The following is a 27,588-nucleotide window of genomic DNA, read 5'->3' as shown; positions in this document are numbered from 1 at the left end:
TCATCGTGGGAACGTAGTATTAATCTCATTCCTGCCACTATTTAGTACATCAAGACGTGTACTCATTACTAATCTTATCTATGCCTCTGGTATCACCATGTAAATAATAACATCTTAGGCTATGTCCCCACGATCAGGAACCAGCAGAGCTTTGGACGCAGCGTATTTTCGCTGCCTTCTAATCACCCAGGTAAATCCACATGTGTACAGTGAACAATGAGGAGTTACCGCATCCAATACATTCTATTGTGAAAATTTCTTTTGCGGAGATCAGCGTCTCAGCAACAGAACTTGACATGCTGCGGCTCGTAAAGCCGCGTCGCCGGTGACTTTACGCAGCGTCAAATAGAAGCATAGTATGCATGAGATTTCTATAAATCCATCCACTGTGCTTCTACTGTAGAACGCAGCATTTTGGATGCAGCACAGGTGAGCAGCGTCTGAAACGCTGCTACTCCTGATCGTGAGCACATACCCTTATAGATCACTTGCTGATCTTTCCTGACATTTTGGGAGTGGTTAAAATAATCATATTAGGACAATGTGCTGTTTAAAACCACAGGCAATATTCTGAAATGTCTGTAAAGGAAAAAGGACAAGTATGTTACTATTGGAGTTTTTACAGTAAATTTACTTGAAAAGGGATTTTCCAACCCTGATTTTGTTTTACGGAATATGCAGCAGGCTAAAAAAAAAGTTGAAAAAATGAACACTAACTTATTTAAGAATTTATAACCTTACAGATCTCAGCTGCTTCCCTTTTAATGCTACCTGGATCTACCACCCATACTGACAGTCAAGAGCCACCCCAACCAGAAGATTAACAATGAGGACAGGATCTGGGCAGAGTTAAAAGGGAATCTGTCAGCAGGATTTTGCTACCTCATCTGAGAGCAGCCTGATGTAGGCAAAGAGAAGCTGAATCCAAGGATGTATCACTTAGATTATTGGGTGCAGCTGTTCTGACAGAATAAGAGCTTTTATATTCAGCAATACAGCAGAGCTGGGGAAGCTGCCACCGCACCCACCAGGCTCTGTATATACAATGTCCATAGACAGTGAGCTGCCTATCACAGGAGGGGGCGTGTCAGACTAGCATGTACTCACTGCTGTGTCCCAGCAATGATAAGCTCCTGGTTCTAAAACAATCATTGCAAGTAAACAAAACCACTGAGCTTGATAAGAGAGGCATCACTGAAATCTGTGTTTAACCCCTACAGCATGCTGTCTTCAGATTACATGGCAAAAACCTGCTGACAGATTCCCTTTAGAGAAGGAGGAGGAGATCGGTTGTCAAAATGATAAGTATATGCTTACTTTAAAAAAAAAAAAAATGAAGGGAAGAAAACCTCTTTAAAACAGATTGGTCATTACAGTAGACAGATTTATGAAAAGGCAGCATAGCATGAGGACAGGTACCTTCTTCCTCATACGGAAATGATTGTGCCATGTGACCAATAGAAGCAATCAGTGAATAGACCTTACACATAGTTCGTAAGACCAGCGTATTCATGAGGGGAGTACTCCTGCTTCCTCAGGCCCTCAAGGCAATGACTGATGGCCACAGTATATCTTCCTACACATCAGCCTGTCAATCACTGTACAGAGGGCGGGCGGAGATGAGGATAGTGCCCATTACATTAACACTGGTCACAAACTTGGTAATCCTGTGCATTCTCTGGCTACTACTAGCCAAGTGGTATAATATTTTTGTGCTGTTCTGGCTAATAGGAGAGCCTAACTGCCCTCATACGATGTGCTGCCCTATGTAAGGTCAGTACAGTATTGGCTTTAATGGCACATACCTTCACTTTGAGAGAAATAGCTAAATCTGCAGTGTAAAATAGCTAATCTGCAGTGTAAACCTTTGAAGTCTTTGGTACTTTGTTGCAATCATTTAATTGAAGGAGTTCCATGTGATATTGGCACATTTGGCTATCAGTTCCTCCAATCACTTGGCTAATAGTAGGGAGCAAAGTAAATATTAAAGTGCAAAAACAAACAGTAAAGTGTCCACAGACTTGTGTGAAGGTAAGACCTGTCTTGATGGGTACATCATCTGAAAGTGCTACTTACTGCTTGTCTTAGCATAAGCTAACAATACAATTTTGTTCTACTGATATACGTGCTCTTAAAAGCAGGAAATCCCATTCACGTACTAATGAAGCAGGAGAAAAAACAAATATATACAAGTATATATATTAGATGACCTTTACCTTTGACTAACCAGAGGCTAGCCACAGCCTGCTTTACCTTCTTTTTGCCCCTGTTCCTCTGCACTACTACAGCATGATGTATCTAGGATTTAATTGTAGATTGATTTCTGGTTGCAAGCGTTTACTAACCAACCTCTCTGAGAGCTTAGAGGGTTAACTGTACAACCACAATGATGGAGGCCAAATAGGAGAAGCCAAATTAGTCTCCTAGTGAAAGTCGACCTAAATTTTGAAGTCTCTTATTAAACATTGTAAGCCCACAATGATACAGTTCTGTCTGCAGAAGATGACAAGAAAGACAGATCTTGTGTATGCCACCGGCACTGGATCACCTTGTCCTTGTGCTCACCAACTTCAATGATTGGAAGAGGTTTTGTGAGATCACCTGAGAAGAGATAAAAGTTATAGAGCTGAAACAATACACCACATGATCTTAAAATATTCTAGGCATAAAATCCATAAGGAATTGTCCCTCTTTCCCAATTACCAAGACAACTTCTGTTGGGGAACAGCTCAGAGGCCTTAATATAATTGTTTGGCCAGTCCTGACAAAATTGGATGTTTTGCCTGATTTTAGAACAATGTATTGGGAGGACATAAGGCCCAATGAGGCTGTTGTAATTACATTAAAAATCCATTTACGAATGGCAGTATAATCCTTTTCCTTATTTAAGAGTTTTTCTGCCTGATATTAATATGAGAAGTTGCTCAAGCCACAGGAGGAATCATAAAATGTGTTTTTTGTACAAACGTTTAAATCCCTTTCTCGTTGAATACATGGGGACACAGGACTAGGAGGCTTGGCACTAAATGAAAAAAAAAATGTTCATTCCGCCTGGTGGGCAATACCTTCTCCTCAGCCACTACGGAGCTCAGTTTAGTGCCAAAAACAGTAGCAGAACATGCAGAAAAAACTGAGAATTTTACAACAAAGACAACCAGGAATCAACATGACCTGAACCCACAGATAGGCCACAGGAAGACAGAATTACGGTAACTCTGGGACAAGAGAACAGGAAAAGTGTGGGAGCCGTGTCACCCAATGTATTCAATGAGGACAGGATTTTACAGCAAATACAAAAATCCTATTTTCTCATTATTACCACTAGGAGACACAGACATTACAGAGCAGTCCCAATGTGTGAGAATAAAAACAATCAACCATGTGGACAGTCTAACAGAAGGTAACCTTCCGTACCTTGCATCCTATGCTGGCATAGGCAGAAGTCAGAGTGGATCTTGTAGAATTTGACAAAAATGTGAACAGATGTCCAGGTGACACCCTTTAATTCCTGAGAGACAGATGCCTGACTGCCCTTGTGGAATGAAAGATTATCCTAAAGAGTAGAGAGTTTCAATTGGCCTTCTACAATAGTCAACCTGATCCATTTAGCATAGGGTGGATTGAAGGCTGACAGGCCCTTGCGTGGCCAGTCAGTGATTATGAAGGATAGGCCCTAACCAGATCCAGATACTGGACAGGGCCTTCATTAAGATAGTCGAGATAAGGTATAACTGCAACCCCTCTAGCAGAGAGTAGCGCCATCAGGAAATTGAGCACCTTAGTAAAGACCCTGAGAGCTGTGTAGAGTCCGTAGGGGAGTATGACAAATTGAAAATGAAAAGAACCATCAATCAAGCAAATGTAGGTGTGACTCAATGATGAAGATGTGAAAATATGTCTTCTGAGACCTCCACAAGGAATCCATGCAAAATCGTTGCACCTGCACAAATCTGTTGAGTTTTTTTTAAAGCCCAGGATGAGTCTTCCCCAAACAGTCCTTCTTGGGAACTGAAAACAGGTTGGAGTAATGTCCTGGGAATCGTTTTGCATCTGGAACAGGAGTCTTTGAAGTCGAAGGTCATGTATGGCTTTCATGAAGGCAAGTGCACAAGGTACAGCCTCCAGGGAAGTGGAGGGAGATGGAAAAAAGCCTGTTTGGGGGCAGTGAGGCAAACTTGATCTTGTAGCCCAAAGATTCCACATTCTTGACTCAGGCATTTGTTCACACGAGCCATCCAGGCCTCCCTGAAGAAGAGATGCACCCCATCTGAGTAGGTGATTTAAGTAAGGAAAGACCTGGAAGTTTATGGCTTTTTCACCATGGGACTGACGTGCCAGAAAGGTTTAGGCTTCAATGAAGGCTGAATGGAGTTGGAAGGTCGGGGTAATTTCTTGGCCTACACAGCAAGAGGAGTCATGAAAAAAGCCCAAAACGTTTTGGACTACCTAGATTGAGGAGAGAGTCTACAGTTCAGGGAAAGCAGAACACTCGCCAACCTTCAACAGTGTCCTTGGTGATCTCATCTAAGCGCTCTCCATAGAGTCTGTCCACTTTGAAGGAGAGTCCCGTAAGTGCCTTTTGGACACCAGTTCAGGGGAACAGAATCTGAGTGGAGTGCCGAACAGCCTGGAATTGGATACAGTGGAGACCACAAGTTGTGCTGACGCAAGGGAAGCCTTGAAAAGAAATTCCGAGGCATCCAGCAACTAAGAAGGCCCTCTTGAGGAGCAATTGAAAATAACCCATGTAAAGATGCTTAGCCCAGGCTATACAGGCCTTGCGATTCTGAAAAGGCAGACGTAAGCTGTAGCCTGCTAATGAACTCTTTTGAGAGGGAGTCAATTTTCTTATACAGTAGGTCACTAAGGGATGCCACATCAGAATAGTGCAAGGTAGTATATCTAAAGAGACTAGTCACTTGGGATTCATGGGGGAAAGACGATATAGACCATTTAGTAGCTAATTTTTCTCGCAAAAGGTGAAGAGGGCCTCAAACTACATAAGGAAGGTTTGGAATCTTATCTGGCTGTTTCCATTCTTTGACAGATAACAGTTGCCAGCGGTGGCACCAGAAGGAAACCACTTCCTTGGAAGGTGAGGCGGGCATGTAATTTACCGGAAGAATGTCACTCCAGAATAATCTGAAGCCAGCTTATAATCAGAGTCTAGTGAGAGGTGTCCCTAAGGAATTTAGACTGGGTAGGGGAGAAGTGATGTAATTTGCAATGGCTATGTCCTGGGAGTGATCTGGGAATGCTGAAGAGGATCTGTGTCAATAGATCTTATGTCTCTCGTAAGAGCATCTTTGGGGAAGAGAGGCTCCCCAAGCTCTGCGTTATAGAAAGCTGCGGAATCCAAGACAAGACATATGTCTGTAGGAGTCCATAGACAGCAATGGAGACCAGGAAAAAAAACCTGGGAAAAAAGGCCCATCTCAAAGTAAAAAGGGAGAAAAGCATGTGAATGGGCACTCTGGATAGATAAAAATGTATATCAATTTACATCTGTCTAAAACTATAAAATGATCATATCCCTCTGTCTGTTGTTATATGTAACTTCATGATTTTACTACTTTCCACGGTGCCCTCATACTGCTGCTCCTGAGTGCCCGCTCTCCCATCGGGAGGCTATGTGATAACAGGGAGTATGACTTGTGTTCTTGTTGCTTATGCAAGCCAGGCTCCTGACCAAGGCAGTCTGTGTGCGGTTTGATGTCCCCCGCACCCTTCATATTCATTCTGCACTACCTGGCTGCACCTCCACAGCTTGTATATGACCAATGAAGGATCGTGGGGCGAGTGTTGGAGAAGCAGGGATTGGAAAATAAGAGGTCATATACAAGTTGTAAAGGTGCAGGCAGTCCATACAGAAAGAGTGTGAGGGGGGACATCAAATTGCACACAGACGGTGATAAGCCTTGGTCAGGGGGCTGGCTCGCATACACAGCAAGACCGCCATGCCCCCCGGATCTTTCAATTAGAATCCTGAAAGAGAGCAGTGCTGTGATATGAGGGCACAGTGAAAACAGAGCAAATAAAGTTACATATAAGAACAAAGAGGGATATGAACCTTTATAGTTTTAGACAGAATTTAGATTGAAATACATTTTCAGTCTACAATACATTATTCAGGGAATTCCAGGGATAATCCCCAGAACACCCCTTTAAAAGACAGAAAAAGTCCAACCTATTCCTCCTTTGATCCAGGCAGATTGGGGGAGGTAACAGTTCATCCTAGGGGCAGAGCAAAGTTTGTGGCCTAGCTGTGAGAAAAGTTAGGGTCTTGATTAGTGAAGCTACATGACAGAAAGGCCACCAGTCAGAGGTTAAGTGAGGGACCAAAGGGGTCCTGTAAACACGATTCCCCCCTGCTACAACCAAAAAGTGTGCCAACGACCTTTAAAAAAAGAACTGCAGAGAAACCACAGGAAAAAATACAGAAAACAGTTAAGGGGTTGTAAAACAGAGGCCGAGGAAGGGGAGAAGGATGGCCCAATGACTAAAGAGGAGGGAGACCCCCAGGGAAAAGATCCTAGCAAGCTCATGTAAAATGGAGAGAAACAAAATGGGCCACGCAGTGAGTTGGGGATTTTGGATGAACTATACTCATGTATCAGACATGTTCGCAGGGACAACCCTTTGGTCGCCTCGCATGGATCATGGGGAAAATAGCAGGCTGATATGCAACAGTCATGACAGATGGCTAGCCAAAGATGAAATGATGTCCTCTCCTCAGGTAGGTCACTGTGTGCACTCCACAGTAGTGTGTTTTCCAGCGGACATCTACACCACCAATAAAAAGGGACAAAAAACGTGCAGATGACCTGAAAATACAGTGGCGACCAAAAGTTTTGCATTTTTTTTAAAGTGTGATTACTTCCGTCGGGTTGTTGTGATGCCATTTTCCTGGTGATTTTAGTTAACCGTTAGCAAATGGTTGTCAGCTATAAAGACAAAAATGGTGTTTGACATTGTTTTATCCCTTTATGTATTAGTTTTCAACATTTGCTGGGCCAATATTTTGCATATTTTGTCATGGGTAGTCGAATTTTGCCTAATTTTTTTTTTTATCACCAGATGTCGGGAAGCTTATTATTCTGAGAGTGAAGTCAAGCAAAAGCCAAAAGAGGTAGCTATGGAATTCAACTGTCCTCAGAGTTAAGTGTCACATATATTAAAGAAAGAAAAAGAAGGTTATGGAACAGCTGACAAACCCCAAAATGGGCGACCATGGAAAACTTCCTCCAGAGTTGATCACATTATTTAGAAAAAGTCAGTTTCTGATGTCCATAAAAGTGCTGTACAGATTTACCATGAAATTAACGAAGAATATGGGGTCAAAATGAATCTCCAAACTGTGGTGCGACGGCTAAGAGCAGTAGGGTTGAATGCAGGAGTTCCAGTCAAGAGGCCTTTCATCTCTGCAAAGAACCGGAAGGTCCGACTTGAGTTTGCCAAAGAACACAGTCAATGGAAAGAGACAGATTGGTCTAAGGTGTAGTGGTCGGATGAATCCAAGTGTAATCGGTTTGGTAGTGATGGCAAGCACTATGTATACTGCCCAATTGGAAAACGTAATGATGTAAGGTACCAAACACCTACAGTGAAACATGGTGGAGGCAATGTCATGGTTTGGGACTGCTTTTCTGCATCTGCCATTGGCCCTCTGCATAGAATTGATGGAACTATGAATGCTACCATGTACAAGGATATGCTGGAGAATGTAATGCTGCCACACGGTAAAACCAAAGTAGGCAGGGGATGGAAAAAAATTGGTTAGCAAAGAAAAATGTTATCCTGTTGCAATGGCCAAGCCAATCACCTGATTTATACCCTATAGAGCACCTTTGGGATGAGTTATGGTGACGGGTTAGGGTCCGTACCCATAGCAATAAAGATGAATTGTTTGCAGATTTGCAAATGAAATGGAGCAAGATCCCGCAAGATGTCTTGAATACCCGAGTGGCTTCAATGCCCCGCAGGTGTAGTGCAGTAATTAAAGCAAGAGTTTAAGCTCCAAAATACTAAGTTATGGCATTACCTATAATTCTCAACTGGTGCATATTAAATGTTAAATGAGACAGAATAACTCACACCTGAGGATGCTAGTAAGGGTAAAACGCCACTCATATAGACTCATAGAAGAACAAAGCGATCAAGATCACCCAAAAGAATGTTTCTCAATGTAAAAGACAAATTTTATTGTATGGATATAAAATGCAAAATGCAATACACATGTTTGACAGAAATGGTGCAGATACATACACTATAAAAAATCCATCGTAATGTAGGACCGACGGGGTCCGTTCTGTGAGAATCACAATAGCTCAGTGGCCATGTGCCCTATCATTCGGTGACCCACCTAGCCGTAATAGAGTCCAAATAAATGTACATGTATAGAAGTTAAAGATGTCCAGGAAATTAATACTGGTCTATAGTAAAAAGTTCATTGAATAGTCACCAGATAGTTAAGCATCAAACTATCCACAAGAGATAGATGTATGGACAATTAATTCATTCCTGGACACAGGACCATATGGTGTGGGAGCTCACAGAAGGGCCACGGGGCCCTAGGGGTGGACGCGTGGCCCTTCTGTGAGCTCCCACACCATATGGTTCTGTGTCCAGGTAGGAATTAATTGTCCATATATCTATCTCTTGTGGATAGTTAAGCATCAAACTATCTGGTGACTATTCAATGAACTTTTTACTATAGACCAGTATTAATTTCCTGGACATCTTTAACTTCTATATATTTACATTTATTTGGACCCTATTACGGCTAGGTGGGTCACCGAATGATAGGGCACATGGCCACTGAGCTATTGTGATTCTCACAGAACGGACCCCGTCGGTCCTACATTACGATGGATTTTTTATAGTGTGTGTATTTGCACCATTTCTGTCAAACATGTGTATTGCATTTTATATCCATACAATAAAATTTGTCTTTTACATTGAGAAACATTCTTTTGGGTGATCTTGATCGCTTTGTTCTTCTTTAAGTTATGGCATTGTAAACAATGAATTACTCTCCATGTTGTGATCAATAAATAGTATATGCAAAACTTTTGTTAGTCAGTTTTCTTTAATTAAATGACCAGACCTATATTCAAAAGCATTCTGGTTAAAATTAAGGTCATGCATGACGACAACTTCATGCACTTTAAATTCATCACCAGGGAAATAGCAGCACAGCAACCAGACAGAAGAAATCACACTTTAAAAAAAAAAGCAAAACTTTTGGTCACCACTGTAGGGTAAATAGCATTTCTAGATGTGACAGGTTCCCATTAATAATACACACAATTTGTACTGTTAAAGGGAGTGTCTGTTTGATAAGCTAGTGCTGAAGGACTCCATGGATACTCAGCAATGTTTTTGATGCCTAGAGTACAAAGCTCCTGACTTGAACCTGACAGCCCCCTATATGCCTACATAAACCTATAAGGATGTCAAGTTCAGGTGAGGAGACCCACAACCGCTGTCAATCACAGTGTGGGCCCAGGAGCGTGGCCCACAGAGATGTGAATATGGCATTACCCATACAAGCCTATGGCTCTGTGAAAATCATTAACACTGCAATGAATACCAGGTTTGGTAACAGATTTATATATTTTTTCTTGTGTGAAATTCACTGATGAAACAATGATGCTAAAAACTGACCCACAATTCTAGAATAGGAGATAGAAATCTTTGTAAGAGATTTGTAGGCCCTTTATCGGACCTCTCTTTGTGGCCAATTTCATTCACATACTGACTGGTTGCGGGGGCCACACGTCAGAAGCCCCGAACCTTTTCTAGGAAGCTGGCCAGTTTAAGCCACATTAACTATTACAATGGCTATATAGGCTGGGATCTAATGATGGCTCCTTTATCCAGTTTACACTGCAGGTGAAGGTGTTTTTCTCTCTGGTGCCGAGTGCACCACAGCGTATCTATTGTGGAGCCAGATGTTGGGGGTCTGAGGGACACATTTTTCTCCAGAGATCTGGTTGGGGAACACTACTTTACTTTTAGGCCTGCTTAATCCTGTGCATGTATTATTAGATAGGAAGCTCTGGGTATGGGTAATACAATAAAGGATTGTTCAAGAACACTCAATCCTAACGATCATCCTGTGGAGACAGGGTGGTCTGACTAGAACATGATCCCCTTCTCATTGGCCTCTGTGACCAGGCCAGCAAACAAGTGTTGATTGCCTTGTATCATCTAGTTCAGGCCTGGGCCCTTTGGCTGTCCCCATTCGGCCCGCGGACCAAAGACAGCCGTGGGCAGAAAACAGTGGCCCGCTGGCTGCACCGCACCCTCCCCCACCAGTCCGGATGCAGACAGTGGTGACTGCATTGGTGCAATATGGTGCCGCCAGCCCCTTCTTCCACCAATCAGCGAGTGAGACAGCGGACCCAATGACGTCATTTTTTAAATGTTTATGGGGGTCCGTTGCTGGACATGGAGGGACTATAGGGGTCTCATGCTGATCCGAAGGCCGTGTGGAGGCCCTTAAGGTATATAGGGGGCTGTGTGTGTGCTCAAACAGTATACAGGGGGATGTCTGCATGAATGGGAAAAACATGCAAAAGAAGAGTAAAAAACGCATGCATTTCATGCTGTATTTATACTGCCAATACATCAGTTATTACAGCAGATTTTTCTGCTGCAAATACTGACCCTGTGCACATTCCCTCATCATGTATATGAGGGACAGCTCCTAGTGTCCGCATCACGTGTATTCACAGGGATCCATTCACAAACAAGGGCGAAAAGCATGTCCTCACATGTTCATATACCACAAAGTATGAATAGGATCAGATACTAATCTATTCTTAACTTTATTTATTTCTCTTTATCCATACGGAGGCCATATCTCCCGGTATGCCTATACACTGGGATACATCGAAGCCCTCCATCGGAGGAGGTACACGTCAGGTCCACTGGTGAACTGGTGAAAACATTACAGTTTTCTTTAGGGGTACGTCATTCTCTCACCAGTCGTGTTTAACCCCTTAGTGAAAATAGGAAAACAATAAGCTATGCAAACCATGGATAAACGACCTCCAAATCGTTCCATGTGGCTAAAAATGGCAAACACAGTGCTTTCATATGAACACTTTATATGTAATAGGAAATGCCCAGAAAAGTTTGAAAAGGTGTGGAGGATATGGGTTATATCTCGCAAACAGAAGAAACCCTACAAGCCCTTACTGCCAAAATTTGAGACCTGGTCGAAATAGTGAGTTAAGAATGTAACAATAATAAGGATTAATATAAATGAAGTTCTGAAACTAGACCACAAGTCAAGTAAGTCTTATTGAGCTTTAAGTTGTTTATTTCTATGTGTTATCTACATTTCACTCTGGGTGACATAGTAATTGTATAACTCTTGCAATATGTAATGTCTGAAGTCTCATTTATCTTCTACATGTTTTGTTATAAGTTGGAATATCCAGAATTGGTTGTTATGATATAAAATGCCATTATGTTATCGCTCAGTGTGATATTACCGTGATAATAAAATTAGTTAAAAAAAAAGGTTTCCACCTTTAATCCAGATAGTCTTAACACACAAAATGCTAAATAAGTAACATCGGCCTCATGACTGCTTTACATCAGCGCCATTTGTCAATTGTACTTTTATTTTGCTAGGATGTTAGAAGGTTGAAAAATTCTGCAGTAATTTTTCATTTACAAAACTTATTCAGTTTTGAAGTGACTTTGGGGGAACTATGTAATGGAAAACCCCCAAAAGTTACAACATTTTCCAACAGTACCAACATATCCAAAACTGCTGTCAGGTAGTTTGTTAACCCTTCAGGTGCTTTTCAGGAATTAATGCAAAGTTGAATGTCAGGAATAAAAAAATATATTTTTATCACCAAAATGTTGCAAACTTCTAAACAGGCCACTATAGCGGGCAGATCCGAAGACCATTACTTGGCTTTGGACTGCCACGGCAACCATCAGGACCCCACAATCACGATTTCATGGTGTTGATGGGAATATACAGTAAGAGAGAGCCCCCACACTTTGTTAACCATTTGGATGCTCCTGTCAATATTGACAGCAGCATCCAGGGGGTTAAATGGCCATAATGGATGCTAACACTGATCGTGGCTGATGCAGCAGTGTCCACTAGAGTGTACAGCTGACAGCTGCTGCATTTTTTTCACCCATCGGGGGGATACCATTCACTTCTATATCTCAGGTCAGTAAAAAGACATATCAGTGCTTAAAAGTCCAGGCTACATGCATGTGCTATAATAGGGCAGCTTTTGGATATTTTATTTATTATGTAGGCTACTATATGCATTTTCCATACATTTATTCACCTAGTTAGAGCAACCTCGTTTAGCCTTTAGTTATGATCAAACACTACCTACTAAGTGACCCCACTTGTGATATAAAAGTAATAATGTGCGTGTGCTGTAGATAGCAGAATGGTGAGCCACACATTACCATCCAGAGGAGAAGCAGGGGACCCCTATATCATGCACCACCCCTCAACTTACAGATTTCGGTGCATCTGATCTTTTTTTTGCAGCAGCAGTTTTTGTTAGCCAAAACCTTGAATGGAATCTGCACAAAGAAAACTATTATGGAAATGTATGCATGCCTGGTTGGACCCACTCCTGGTTTAAGCTTACAATTTATGATGCCAAAAACGGACCAAAATGCTGTCATCTGAAAAAGGCTTTTACTGTGTGTGTGAACATTTTGAAAAGGGTATTCCTTTATGTGATGTTCCCAAGCAGAGAATTCATTTTCAGCGAGGAAATAATTCTGAATCCCTATATTTGCCAGTAAAATAATAACACTTATACTCATCTGTAGTGCTAGCGCCTTTCCAGCAATGTCAGCACTTGATCTCCCAGGGTTCACATGACATTGTTATGTCATGCGATCTCTGCGCCCAATCAGCGCTGGCTTCACCTTTTCTACTATGGATGTAATTGACATCTGGATGAAGTGATCGGGCAGCCGCAGCTCTTACTTTCTTTGGATGTCTTGATTTGTGCGAAGAAAGGGAGAGTAAAACCAGCGCTGATTGTCTACTGGGATTGCGTGATATAACAGTGTCACATGAGCCCAGGGAGAGCCAGTGCTGACACTGCTGGAATGGCACTGGAGCTGAGTATAAGTGTTATTATTTTACTGGGGGCAAACATAGGGATTCAGAAGGGGTTGTTAGAGTAGTGGACAACCCATTTAACACTATTTATACATCAGTAATAAAGAACATACCTTGTAGATCTGTAACTTTAATCCTCATGTCATAAGAACCAGTGAGCAGGTAGTGTGCTCCTGGGGAGAAACGGACAGAGCGCACATCACTGGAGTGTGGGTGATAACTCTGTACCATTCGGCCTCCTCTGATGTCATACAGCATACAACTAGAGTCTTCCTGTCCTGTGGCAAGCAGCCGCCCACTGGGATCTACTGCCACTGAGGCCACTGCACTGCCTGCAAGGCGATATAACAAGAAAAGTTACAATTCAGTTAAGGAACACAGAAGAAATGAAAAGCACAATAAATCACTCTAAGCGTTACACAGATTAAAAATAATTGGAATAAATTGGGATTGTTTTTAAACTAGTGAACATTCTTTTATCAGTATGGTTTTGGCTACATGCCTTCACTGCTCTCTGAAACATATCTCCACTGACAGATATTCATCAACACTATTTTCCATGTCTGCATAGAACCAGAAGTGTGGAAAATACCAATGCTCTAATAGAAGTGCACAAACTTTTTAGGTTTGAATGACAAAGAGGGTCCTCTCCTCCCCTATTTACCAGCCCAGAAAAAAAAACACAGGAGGATGACTATACAATGAGTGCACCTATCCCCATAGCTTTACAGAGTTACTGGACAACAGAGGAGTTCAGAGAGCACCCAGAATGGCACTGGAGGCCTCATGTGGCCCCCGGGCTGCAGGATGTGCACCCCTGCTCTAATGAAAGCAATGTAGGCACAAAATAGAATAACTACATCCTCAACCCCATGGAAAAATACTATATAAAGGGTTAGTGGTATCAATGTAAAATATTGGTCAGTCCAATTGCCTGCCCGCCTTGCCAAAAGGGCTTCAGAAAAACATTTTTCCCCACTTTATGGAAAATTTTGTCTGTGCCATTCAACAAAACACCAACAAAAACTGTGTGCATGAGGCCTAAAGCTGACAAGTTCCCAATCTCCAATAATGATGAATTCATGTTTGGGCTGTGATCATGTTGCGGCAGTATGTTTTTATTTTTTGCCTCACTGTAGAATAACAATGTTTTTTGTGGTGATTCACAGCAAAATTATGTGCTTCTCCTATAAAAGCAGCAATAAAATTAAAACTGGCCACAACTTGTGAACGCAGCTCTAAAGGTGCATACAATGCAAGATACAAGACTAGATACTGTTACTAACACTACTACAAGATAAAACTACTCTGTCCTCCTCCTCCTAGACCTGTCATCAGCCTTCGACACAGTGGACCATTACCTCTTACTACAAACTCTCTCATCTTTTGGCATCACAGACTTGGCCCTATCTTGGATCTCCTCATACCTAACAGACCAGACATTCAGTGTCTCCCATTCACACACCACCTCCTCATCTCGCCCCCCATCTGTCGGTGTCCCCCAAGGTTCAGTTCTAGGACCCCTTCTCTTCTCCATCTACACCCTAGGCCTGGAACAACTCAGAGTCTCACGGCTTTCAGTGTCACCTCTATGCAGATGACACACGGATCTACCTCTCTGAACCCAATATCTCCTCCCTACTAACCAGAATTCCACAATGTCAGTCCGCTATTTCATTCTTCTTCTCTGCTAGATTTCTAAAACTTAACATGGACAAAACAGAATTCATCATCTTTCCGCCATCTCATTCAACCCCCCAACTGACCTATCTATCAATGTCAATGGCTGTCCACTCTGCCCAGTCCCTCAAGCTCGCTTCCTTGGGGTAACGCTGGACTCTGAACTCTCTTTCAAACCACATATCCAAGCCCTTTCCACTTCCTGCCGACTCCAACTTAAAAATATCTCCAAAAATGCGCACATTCCTCAACCATGAATCTGCAAAAACACCACTGCACGCCCTCATCATCTCCCGCCTTGACTACTGCAACCTCCTGCTCTGTGGCCTCCCTTGCCAACAGTCTCGCACCCCTCAAATCCATCCTAAACTCTGCTGCCCGACTAATCCACCTGTCCCCTCGCTATTCCCCGGCCTCTCCTCTCTGTCAATCTCTTCACTGGCTCCCCATTGCTCAGAGACTCCAGTTCAAAACCCTAACCATGGCATACAAAGCTATTCACAACCTGTCTCCTCCATATATCTCTGACCTAGTCTCCCGGTACATACCCGCACGCAACCGCCGATCCTAACAAGATCTCCTTCTCTACTCCCCTCCTCCCACAATCCCATACAAGATTCCTCCTATGCATCCCCCCTACTCTGTAACTCTCTACCCCAACACATCAGATTCTTGCCAATCGTGGAAACCTTCAAAAGGAACCTGAAGACCCACCTTTTTCGACAAGCCTACAACCTGCAGTAACCCTCGCTCCACCATACCGCTGCACGACCAGCCCTACCCTCACCTACTGTATCCTCACCCATTCCTTGTAGATTGTGAGCCCTCGCGAGCAGGGTCCTCGCTCCTCCTGTACCAGTCGCTGTCACGTTTTGTTCAAGATTATTGTTAGTGTTTTTGCTATGTATACCCCTTTTGACATGTAAAGTGCCATGGAATAAATGACGTTATAATAATAAATAATAATAATAATAATCTGCAATGCTCAGAATGATTTAACATGCAGAGAAGTTTTCCATTCTTTACAAATTCTTGTACTTAGAAAAATCGAGAACAAGCTCCAAACATCTTAAAACCAATGAAAATGTTTTTGTTAATGATCATCATCTGTAACAATCCAGCGGTTAGCTTTTATACGTCCCGTCTCACATTTATATATCAGTTCCATGAGATTCAGAACAGCAGTTGTTTCTTGTAGATGTGGTTTAATACTAGATTTCCTTATTCTATCTCTGGCTCCGTTCTTGTCCTGAGACTATAAGCAGCTGCCATGAATCGGATATTGAGCCAATTAGCATTGTGTATATACAGTATATGGAACATACATTTTATATATGTTAGTCAGATTTACCAGGTGCTCCATCTCCGTCACATATAAAACTCCTATATGTTCAGTTAGTACAAGGCGAGGTCTGCATCCCTCATAAAGGCATGTGTGATCTTCACAATTTTTTAGATTATACTTATCTATGATTTGGGATCCTGACTGTCAGGGGAGCATCGATCAGCAGAGAGCTCAAAACCACAAATTCACCTTCTACCTAGTCCGAACTATCGGACGCTAAAATGCTACATGTGCCCCGTATAACACACAACCACATGAGATGAGGGGTATAAACCCAGAATTTCCCCTTTATCATTATATATGGCTTTATTTGCTACACAGAGATCACATTTTTTTCTTCTCTTGAGGTTCAGTTTCTTTTCATTAACTTTTACTATTGCCAGAGAATTTTGTAGTCTGCTGGGGTAAGGAACGGCAAATTTAGAAGATACTGCCATGTAAGCACAACAGTATATAACTATATTAACAAGGTACTAGGTTACCTGTTCCATGAAACGTAGTGCCAATCACTCGAACACAGCTGGGAACGCGGAGATCCCAAAATCGGACAGTCTTATCTTGGGATCCTGATGCAATCATCCAACCGCTCCATGTGTAAAGAGCCAAGATGTGCCCTATCACACAGTCACAAAATATTCTTCATTACTAGGTTTAATGTAAGGACATTCACCAATGTAAAATACACAGCAGTTCACACTTCATAGGTCTATCAGCTTCCTATATGTGGGGTGCATGGCAGGACTAATAAGATCCTAACAAATCAATGTGCCACAGAAGTGCTGCTTACCTGTGTGCCCACTTAATGCATGAAGCCCCTGGCCACGCTGGCAGTCTGTAGTGTAGATATTACAGTCTCCGGCTCCTGCACTGATCAGTATTGCACCGCCGCTCTCTGGCCCTTCCATAAAAGCCAGGTCTCTAATCGTTCCATCATGCATGCTGAACTCCAGGTCTGGTCCTGAAAGGCAAGATTCTCTATTACAGGCCCCAGTCTGATACAAGGGTTGATTTCAGCTGCCATAAAACAAATACACTGTCCTTACAGGGGAAAAGTGCGTATCTCTAATATGGCCGCCCAGGGGCCAACACTACTCCACATTATATTCATTGTCAGCACCCTTTCAGTCCCAGCATTAGCTCCCATACCCCATTAGAAGAGATTAAATACTGGAAAATGCCTTTTGGATGCAGCACAGACTATTACATATTATTTAACAGGTTGGCCACTACTTTATCACTTATGTCCTATTCTTAGGATAGCTCAACAATGTCTGATCAGTCGGGGTCCAACACCGGGACCCCCGCCGGTCAGCTGTTCTCTGTGTCAGTGGTCGTCAGCTGGAAGTGCTCACTTGCAGAGCTGCTCCGTCTTCTGATAGTGGCCGCGGCTGGGTAATGCACACTCACCTCCTATTCAAATCAATAGAAGGTGGATGCGCAGTACAAAGCCGCGGACACTACCAGAAGACAAAGCAGCTCCACAATTGAGCAGTTCTGGCCAGCGGCCGCCGCCACAGAGGACAGCTGATAGTGGGGGAGCCGACCGATCAGACACTGATGACCTATCCTATGAATGGATCATCAATGATAAAGTAGTGGACAACCTCTTTAATGTCGGACAAAGCTACAGGAAAATAGAGGGTGCAGTATGTGACACCCAATGTTACAGTCACTTAGTCTTACCTGTTGCATTGCAGGTTTCAGCGTTGAACGGCAGCACCTTCACATACTTGTCATTAGATCCTGTGGCGAGTAGCTGCCCGCAGGGGCTCCAGGCCACACAGTAAATGGAACCCTTGTGGTGTTTGTTCCTCTTAAATCGGATTAGTGGCTGCGTGGGACTGCTTGGGGCACTGAAACGAAAGTAATGTAACAATGGAGAGCTGCACATTGCTGTTGGCCCCTGTACGTCGTCCTAGCTAGTACTCCAAGAAAGTATTAAGTCTTTTACCTGGTAAGATCCAAGGCATCAGGGTAAGCACAAACTCGAAGCGTTTTAGAATTTGATCCAATAGCATAAAGTGATCCGCTGGGGTGAAACGCTACCGCACGGACCGCCTGTGTGTCCTCCATTGTTGTCAGGCAGATAAATTGCTGTTTTGATTTTCCGTCTGCCTGTTAAATCCCAAAAATATATATAATTAATAAAAAAAAAAATGAATGGCAAGAATCCATGTGTAAACTTTGAAGGGATCAGAAGGTAAGAGTTGTGGATGACGAGCGCACAGCCAGTAGGTATCATGCACATGTCCCCCTCTGATAAAAAGCAAAGGTACAAATGTCTTCTCAGCCTCATGCTCCACCTCTGCCTTATGGGACTGCTGAAAATAGCCAAGTGCTGTAGTCAGCAGTCCCATAGACAAAGAATGACTGGGAGATGAGCATACACACCTCTGCTCACTTCAGAACAGGACACCAAAGCCCCATTTCCAGGATCCACAGCCCTGATATTGGGATCATTGAAGGTCCCAGTTTTAGGACCCTCATCAATTTGTACCCAACTTATGGCTACGGGATCACTTGCTTTTTTTGGGAATATCCTTTTTACCCCTTAATGACCTGTGACATACATTTTTAGTGACCTATGATGAAAATGTATGAAGCAGGCTAAGGAGTTGAGCCTACTTTACACCAGCCAGCACCTGCCTGTCACTGCAGCGACCAGAGCCTACTCCCAGCCAGCGCCTGCCTGTCACTGCAGCGACCAGAGCCTACTCCCAGCCAGCGCCTGCCTGTCACTGCAGTGACCGGGGTTACTCCCAGCCAGCACCTGCCTGTCACTGCAGCAACCAGAGCCTACTCCCTGCCAGCACCTGCCTGTCACTGCAGTGACCGGGGTTACTCCCAGCCAGCACCTGCCTGCCACTGCAGCAACCAGAGCCTACTCCCTGCCAGCGCCTACCTGTCACTGCAGTGACCGGGGTTACTCCCAGCCAGCACCTGCCTGTCACTGCAGCGACCAGAGCTTACTCCCAGCCAGCACCTGCCTGTCACTGCAGCGACCAGAGCTTACTCCCAGCCAGCACCAGCCTGTCACTGCAGCGACCAGAGCCTACTCCCAGCCAGCACCTGCCTGTCACTGCAGTGACCGGGGTTACTCCCAGCCAGCACCTGCCTGCCACTGCAGCAACCAGAGCCTACTCCCTGCCAGCGCCTACCTGTCACTGCAGTGACCGGGGTTACTCCCAGCCAGCACCTGCCTGTCACTGCAGCGACCAGAGCTTACTACCAGCCAGCACCTGCCTGTCACTGCAGCGACCAGAGCTTACTCCCAGCCAGCACCAGCCTGTCACTGCAGCGACCAGAGCCTACTCCCAGCCAGCACCAGCCTGTCACTGCAGCGACCAGAGCCTACTCCCAGCCAGCACCTGCCTGTCACTGCAGCGACCAGAGCTTACTCCCAGCCAGCGCCTACCTGTCACTGCAGCGACCAGAGCCTACTCCCTGCCAGCACCTGTCTGTCACTGCAGCGACCAGAGCTTACTCCCAGTCAGTGCCTGCCTGTCACTGCAGCGACCAGAGCCTACTCCCAGCCAGCACCTGCCTGTCACTGCAGTGACCAGAGCCTACTCCCAGCCAGCACCTGCCTGTCACTGCAGCAACCAGAGCCTACTCCCAGCCAGCACCTGCCTGTCACTGCAGCGACCAGAGCCTACTCCCAGCCAGCACCAGCCTGTCACTACAGCGACCAGAGCTTACTCCCAGCCAGCGCCTACCTGTCACTGCAGCGACCACAGCCTACTCCCTGCCAGCACCTGTCTGTCACTGCAGCGACCAGAGCTTACTCCCAGTCAGTGCCTGCCTGTCACTGCAGCGACCAGAGCCTACTCCCAGCCAGCACATGCCTGTCACTGCAGCGAACAGAGCCTACTCCCAGGCAGCACCTGCCTGTCACAGCAGCGACCAGAGCCTACTCCAAGCCAGCACCTGCCTGTCACTGCACAAACCAGAGCTTACTCCTAGCCAGCGCAGGCCTGTCACTGCAGTGACCAGAACTTACTCCCATCACTGCAGTTGAACCATTTAAAATGTTGCCATCAATCTCGGATTGAAGCACATAAACAACATCACTGCCACTGCATGTAGGCCCGGCTCCCATCAGTCCTCGTTCGACAAGATTGTGATGGGTCATCATGACAACTGGGGACCTGCTGAAGGACCTCGTAAATGCCATGTTAGGCACTGCATGGGCTTCACAGGAGAGCCGCAGTTTCTATGTATACTGCAATACTGTGGTATTGTAGTCTATTGTGTAAGCGATCTAATGATAAATAATAATAAAAAAAGATCCTAGTTACTCACCGGTAACGGGATTTTACAGAGCCCATGACAGCACCCCCTGAGAGAGGGTATCCGCCCACCAAGGACAGGAACCTACTGAATAAAAAGGCGGTACCTCTCTTCCGCATCAGTTTTTGTTTCAGAGCATGAGAGGGCCTCCGAAAAATAGGTTAATACATAACTGCCACCTTAACATTTGTAATAAGACACCTTAAAAAGTGCACACCATAGTGAAAAAGGGGAGGGAATTAATAGGGTGCTGTCATGGGCTCTGTAAAATCCCGTTACCGGTGAGTAACTAGGATCTTTTCCCCTTCTCTCATGACAGCACCACCTGAGAGATTTATAGAGATCAGACACCAGAGGGAGGGATCACCGCTTGCAACACCTTCCTTCCAAAGGATAGATCAGTAGAAGAGGAAAGATCAAGACGGTAATGCTTGTAGAATGTAGCGGGGGATGACCAAGTTGCCGCCTTACATATGATGTCGATGGGCACATCCGCCTTCTCAGCCCAGGAAGCAGCTACCGCTCTGGTGGAGTGAGCCTTCAGGTTCTCTGGAATCGGCAGATTGCTAGAAGAGTATGCTAAGGTAATGGTATCCCTGACCCATCTAGCTATGGTCCCTCTTGTAACCTTAAGCCCTTTCCTAGCCCGCTGAAAGGAGATAAATAAGGCGTAACTTTTCCTCCAGGCCTTCGTCACCTCCAAATACTGGACTAATACCCTCTTAACATCTAAGGTGTGAAGCTTATGTTCCTCTGAATCCCTAGGGTTAGGATACAAGGAAGGGAGAGTGATTACTTGCGTCCTATGGAATTTGGAGGCTACCTTTGGAAGATAGGCCGGGTCTGGTCTTAAGATTACTCTATCCATACACACTTGAGTGAATGGATGGTTAACAGATAGTGCGTGTAAGTCACTAATTCTACGAGCTGATGTCAGAGCTACCAGTATGGCTGTCTTTAAAGTTAGAATTTTTTCTGAAACTTTCTCTAAGGGCTCGAAGGGAGGTTTGGTTAGTGCCTCTAGAGCCAAATTAAGGTCCCCAGGAGGCATCCTTAGAGTAGGAATAGGCCTGGATCTACCACAAGCTTTAATGAATCTGATGATCCACCTATTCGCCGCCAAGTCGTAATTATATAGTGACCCCAGAGCTGATACTTGTACCTTAAGAGTACTGGTGGCTAGTCCCATGCTTAACCCCTTCTGGAGGAATTCTAGTATGGCCCCAATAGGAACCCTCCCTTTGGCGGACTGACCCGAGGTAGACAGAAACTTAGCCCAGGTTCTACCATAGATCTTAGTCGTTACCGGCTTTCTACTCGCCAGTAGAGTAGTAACCAGATCCGGAGAAAACCGCTCCTGCGTCAGTAGTGACCTTTCAAAATCCAGGCCGTCAAATGCAGGCCTGATCTTTGGGGATGGCAGACTGAGCCCTGTCTGAGGAGATCTGGGATGTCCGGAAGAACCCATGGATCCGCTTGGGACATTCTCTTCATCCAAGTGAACCATGGTCTCTTGGCCCAGAACGGGGCGATCAATATAACCCTCGCCTGCTCTTCTCGGATCTTTCTTAGGATGGTAGGGATCAGCATTAAAGGGGGAAAGGCATAGGCCAGAGTAAAATGCCAAGGAATCTGCAGCGCGTCCACCGCAAACGGCCTCTCTTTTGGATTCAGGGAGCAAAAGATTTCGGTCTTTCGATTGTGTCTGTTTGCAAACAGATCTATTTGAGGCTGTCCCCATCGGCCCACAATCTGCTGAAATACGGCTGGATTCAACTCCCACTCTCCCTGTTTTAAGATGTGACGACTTAGGAAATCGGCCTTTATGTTCTCCTCTCCTCTTATATGCAGCGCCGAGAACGTGAACAGCTGACTCTCGGCAAAACGAAAGATCTGATCCGCTACTAACATCAGAGGAAGAGACCTGGTACCCCCCTGATTGATGCAGGCGACTGTCGTTCGGTTGTCCGACATTATCCGGATGTGATGACCCCGGAGAAAAGAATTGAACTTTTCTAGAGCGTTTCTGGCTGCCAACAGCTACCTCATGTTGGAGGAGAGACCCGTCTCGCTGTCCGACCAGAGGCCTTGTACAGAATGATCTCTTAGGTGAGCACCCCAGCCTTCTGCACTTGCGTCTGTCGTAATTGTATCCGACACCTGGAAGGACCAAGGAACCCCCAAAGATAGATTGACCGGAGATCTCCACCAGTCCAGCGAGTTGATTACTACATCCGGAAGAGATATTCTTCCATTCAGGCTACCTCTGAGCCTCCTGTCTGCAGTCAGGATCTCCTGTTGAAGACGTCTGGAATGGAACTGGGCCCACTGAACCTCCGGGATGCAAGATGTCATTGTACCCAATAAAGACATTGCACTCCTCAAGGTCATGGTTGGATTGCTGATAACCCGAGATATTAGGGATCTGATCTTCAGCTTCTTGTCCTCTGGTAGAAGACAGGTTTGATTTTCTGAGTCCAAAATGAGACCCAGGAAAGATTGAACCCTCCTTGGTTCCAGTCTTGACTTCTCTAAATTTAACAGCCAACCCAGGCCCTTTAGACTGGCCATGACGTCCTCCAGAGCCAGAGCACAGAGTTGTTTTGATCTGCCCACCACTAAGAAATTGTCCAGATAAGGGATGACCAGGATATCTTTTTCCTTTAAATGTGCTGTGATTTCCAGGATAATTTTTGTGAAAACTCTTGGAGCCATGGAGATGCCAAAGGGAAGAGCTGCAAACTGAAAATGCCTTACGTGCTTGCCGAACTGTACAGCTACCCTCAGAAACTGTTGATGTGCTGCAAAGATTGGAACGTGGTAATAAGCATCCTTCAGATCGAGGACGCACATATAACAGTCCGGAAACAACATCTTTATGGCCGACTTTATTGATTCCATCTTGAACAGCCTGTAGATCAAATGGTCTTTCAGCTTCTTCAAGTTGGCAATGGTTCTGAAGGAGCCATCCAGCTTCTTTATTAGGAAGAGAGTTGAGTAAAACCCTCTTCCTTGCTCGGGTACAGGTGTTTCCACTAGAACCCCCTTCACAACAAGAGAGAACTTCCTGCTGCAGGGCTATCTGCTCCCTTAGGCCTCTGGGGGCTGAAATCCTGACGGTGTTCCTGGGCATGTTCTTGAACTCTAATTTGAGCCCCCTCCTGATTATCCCTAAAATCCAAGTACTGGACGAAATTTTTTCCCCAGGCGGGCAGGAAGTGGGACAACCTTCCTCCCACCTGGGGAGGACTGTCACTTAGGGGCTTTCTTATTCTCGGAGGATGGACCCCCGAACATGAAGCCTCTGTTATACGGCTTCCTGTCTCTCCAGCTACTCTGGTCTCTGGGAGCTTTGCTGCGACTGTACTTCCTCTTCCGAAAGGAGCTTTTAAATCGGGGAACAGACACAGTGGGAAACCCATGTTTCTTGTCTGCGGCCTTATCCAGGATATCATCTAGGCCCTTGCCGAACAGGAAGACCCCCTCACAAGGGATTGAGCACAGTTTAGTCTTTGACTGCACATCCCCTGGCCAGCTCTTGAGCCATAATGCCCTACGGGCTGCATTAGAGAGATTTGCAGACCGGGCAACCAGCCTAACTGAATCTGCTGATGCATCTGCCAGGAATGCAGCCGCCCCCTGCACAAGAGGAAGGTCCGACAGAATCTTCTCCCTCGAGACATTCCCCTTAATCTGGTCTTCCAACTGTTGAAGCTAGATCATCATAGACCTGGCGGTGCAGGTGGCTGCCACTGCCGGTTTAAGAGCCCCTGCTGACGACTCCCAGGCCTGTTTAAGGAAAGACTCCGCCTTTTTATCAAGCGGGTCTTTTAAGGCCCCCAAATCCTCAAAAGGGCAGTGTGGATTTTTTTGAGGACTTTGCGATGGCCACATCAATCTTAGGGGTTTTGTCCCATCTAGCTGCATCCTCTTCTTCAAAGGGGTATCTCCGCTTAGAGGAAGAAGGCAGCTGACCCTTCCTCTCCGTTTTTTTACATTCCCTATCTATAAGAGATTTGATTCTTTCATTAACCGGGAATGTGCGTCTCTTCCTCTGGTCTAAGCCCCCGAACATGACATCCTGAACTGTTCGGGGAGCTTTGGTATCAGTAATACCCATAGTCACTCTAATGGCCTTAACCAGTCTCTCAGTATTATCTACCGAAAAACAAGGCCTACCCCCACCATCATCATCTGAAGACTCCGATGATGATGATGAGGAGAGATCAGAGGAGGAAGGAAATTCTTTTGTAAAACGGGACTCTACTGATTCCTCTGAGTCCGAGGAAACCTGTTTCTGCTTCTTCTTCCTGCGTGAGGTTAAGCCTTTTAAAGAATCCCTGACCTCCGTTTGGATTAGATTTTTTAACTCCATAGAAAACCTGGGGGACTCCTCTGCTATGTTCTCTGGATACAGTCCGAGCAAAGGTTTTTTACATAATGCACACTCCTTGTTTATACTTTTAGAACTACACTTATTTGGCTCCTAACACCCCCAAGAATTGAAGGGAGAGAAAGAGGAAAACAGAGAAGAGCACATTACTTAAGGTGAGACTTTCACGAAGATCACTCGCCACACTGCCGTTCAGACTAGGGTACCGGAGGTGGTGGTTGCCGTTCACATGAGGGCTCCCATCTGGCGGAGGTGGACTGACGAGGTCTTTTCTGACCGGTTCTGCCGGCACTCACACGTCCCCCACTGCTATGGCTTTGATGATGGGAAGATTCTCGACGTTCCGGTTGCTTAAGCCGCTTACGCTGCTTTGGCGGCTGTGGCTGCTGCTGTTCCTCCTGCGGCGGTGACAGCTGCTGCCCAGGTGACTGCGGCTCCTCACTCATTATGACGGGGATGCAGACACCGCCATCTTGAAAGCTTCCCACCCTTAAGAAGCATTAGGGCTCCACCTCCTCTAGGCTCCTCCCCTTGCGGCAGCGAGCTCTCTCTCTTTTTTTTTTCTCTACCAGCTGGCGTGCTCCGCCGCGGGGCCCCCCCTGCGAGTGCGCAGCCCAGCGGTACCAGACGCGCTTGCAGCGGGGATGACCCGAGCATCGCACCCCGCGCAAGCGCAGACCCGGCTTCCGGCGCGCTACGTACTAGGGCGCCCCACGACCCCGCGCGTGCGCAGCCCGGACTTACGGCGCGCTACGTCATAGGCCATGGCGCAACCCTACACGTGCGCAGACCCGGAAGACCTGCCGGCCGGCGCGCTCAGCCATGCCACCATGTGAGCGCAGACCCGGCCGCAGGACCCGGCGCACGCGGGAGAGGACCCCAGAAGGCAGCCCCCCCACACGCAGACCCAAGTAGCAGCAAGATGGGGCTGGGAACAGAGGACCAACTGCTGCTTCTTCACGGCCTCCAGGAAGCATCGATCCCGGGATCCACGGTCCAGACCCCACGATCAGGTAGGCGAGGTACCACCTAGAGAGGCTCCCATCAAGGACAGGAAACAAAAACTGATGCGGAAGAGAGGTACCGCCTTTTAATTCAGTAGGTTCCTGTCCTTGGTGGGCGGATACCCTCTCTCAGGTGGTGCTGTCATGGGAGAAAAGGAAAAAATGGTTTTAAAGAGAACCTGATGCTGATACATCTGCCTGATCCACAGCAACATGCATCAGACACAGGCTGCAGAATTAAGCCGCATTTGTTAACTCTGAAACACTAGTCTTTCAGAGAAAAACATAGTGTAGTGGCCGCCAGGGATCGAGCCGTGCCGGATACTATTCGGACAGGGAGTATCATGTTGCCCGGTCATTTAAATTTTTTTTTACTGCGCAATGAATACCGTAAAAACAATGGTGGAAATGTGTTTTTTTTTTCCTCAAAATTGCAGAGGACTTAACATTGTTTTTCCCTTTCTCCAGTACATTGTAAGATAAGTTTTAGTTTTGAATGAAACCATTCATTTTATCAAAAAAAACAAGCATGGATATGTTGCAGAAAAACATGAAAGTTATGGCTCTTGGAACAAGAAGAGGAAAAAAAAGAAAGTGCAAAAATGAAAAATCCCTTGGGTCCTGAAGGGGTTAAGCTAGATTCCCATGCTGTATGTCAGTTGTGTGCAATTTTGTGTATCAGTTTTCACATTCAGTGGAGGGAGACGTGAGACATTATAACAGATGCAGGCAATGCTGAAACTATTCCCTAAGGCCAGAAATCAGCATTTCCTCCAGAGTCTCTGGAGCGCCCCGGAGAGAAGCTAAGCCTGACACAGAGACATATGTACAGGAGCCCAAAACAGTAAAAGGAGAAAAACACCACTTACAGAATGTCACAATTAAAATCTCCCAAAAATATTATGAGCAATATTACAAACATTTACCTCCAAGCACCCTGTGCAGGTCATCACTTTTTTATTTTATTTTATTTTTTTTTAAATGGGTCAAAATACATTCACCACAAACAAACTAGATACAATGGGACCCTGGGCCTGTTAACCCTTTAAATAAGTACCCCAGTATTTATAGCTGAGTATTTATTTTCTGTAACTTCTCACCTCTGAACTTTTTCTTGCTCCAGCACTTACAGGTTCTTCAAGGTTTGGTCCAACTTTCCCACTGCAAAGAAAAATTATGCAGAATGTTACAGAGATGGGTTAAGTGTGTATACTGGTAACGGGTTTTAGCCATTAAAAAAAAAAGATAGCAAAGAAGAATAAAAAAATATATATATATTTCTCTATATCTATGGACTAGGACACCATGGGACTAAAAAAGTTTAGTTCTCAGTCTTTTATGCAGGTGTAAAAAAGCAGACGCTCATACACTGCACGGCTGTACCATCCAGCATCCAGGAAAGCGGCATCTACTGGGCGTGCAAGGAGGGGACCAGCCAGGTCCGAGTAGGAAAAATACATTTTATTCCACATCCAAATTCTGACATTTAAAATACAATGGATTAATTGCTACCCTACCAATGACACAAAAATTAAAGAGAAAAAAAAATATGAATAACAATAAATAAGTAGTGTTTATATTACAAAACAACTCATTCACCGAAGAATATCGAGAAAAGATATTATGAACAACTGTTATCTAAATAACTATATCAGATCTCACACTATAAACCTGGAGATATGTCTGTCTAATTAGTATTTTTCCTCTTTACAGGAATATTGTACCGATAGATAGATACATCTCTATA

At 45.1% G+C, this 27,588-nt stretch overlaps 1 protein-coding gene across 2 annotated transcripts in view; it reads right to left on the bottom strand.

Moving 5' to 3' along the window:
• Positions 1-1,950: 1,950 nt before the first annotated feature.
• LOC141156669 (WD repeat-containing protein 47-like) overlaps positions 1,951-27,588 on the bottom strand; it is a 65,659-nt gene continuing 40,021 nt past the window's right edge. For both annotated transcript variants that reach the window (XM_073642897.1, XM_073642898.1), the window contains exons 9-15: positions 26,942-27,002; positions 18,106-18,269; positions 17,838-18,007; positions 16,942-17,112; positions 16,637-16,768; positions 13,243-13,461; positions 1,951-2,601 (exon numbers count right to left, since the gene is read on the bottom strand). In XM_073642897.1, the coding sequence (XP_073498998.1) occupies positions 2,459-2,601; positions 13,243-13,461; positions 16,637-16,768; positions 16,942-17,112; positions 17,838-18,007; positions 18,106-18,269; positions 26,942-27,002 (1,060 nt within the window). In that variant the 3' untranslated portion in view covers positions 1,951-2,458. The remainder of the gene's footprint in view (positions 2,602-13,242; positions 13,462-16,636; positions 16,769-16,941; positions 17,113-17,837; positions 18,008-18,105; positions 18,270-26,941; positions 27,003-27,588) is intronic.

This window comes from Phyllobates terribilis, unplaced genomic scaffold (genome assembly GCF_046119375.1).
Source record: "Phyllobates terribilis strain yellow unplaced genomic scaffold, ASM4611937v1 Scaffold_8__6_contigs__length_399053987, whole genome shotgun sequence".
Taxonomy (NCBI): Eukaryota; Metazoa; Chordata; class Amphibia; order Anura; family Dendrobatidae; genus Phyllobates; species Phyllobates terribilis.
Note: the sequence above shows the minus strand (reverse complement) of the source record. Positions and strands in the feature narration are given on the sequence as shown.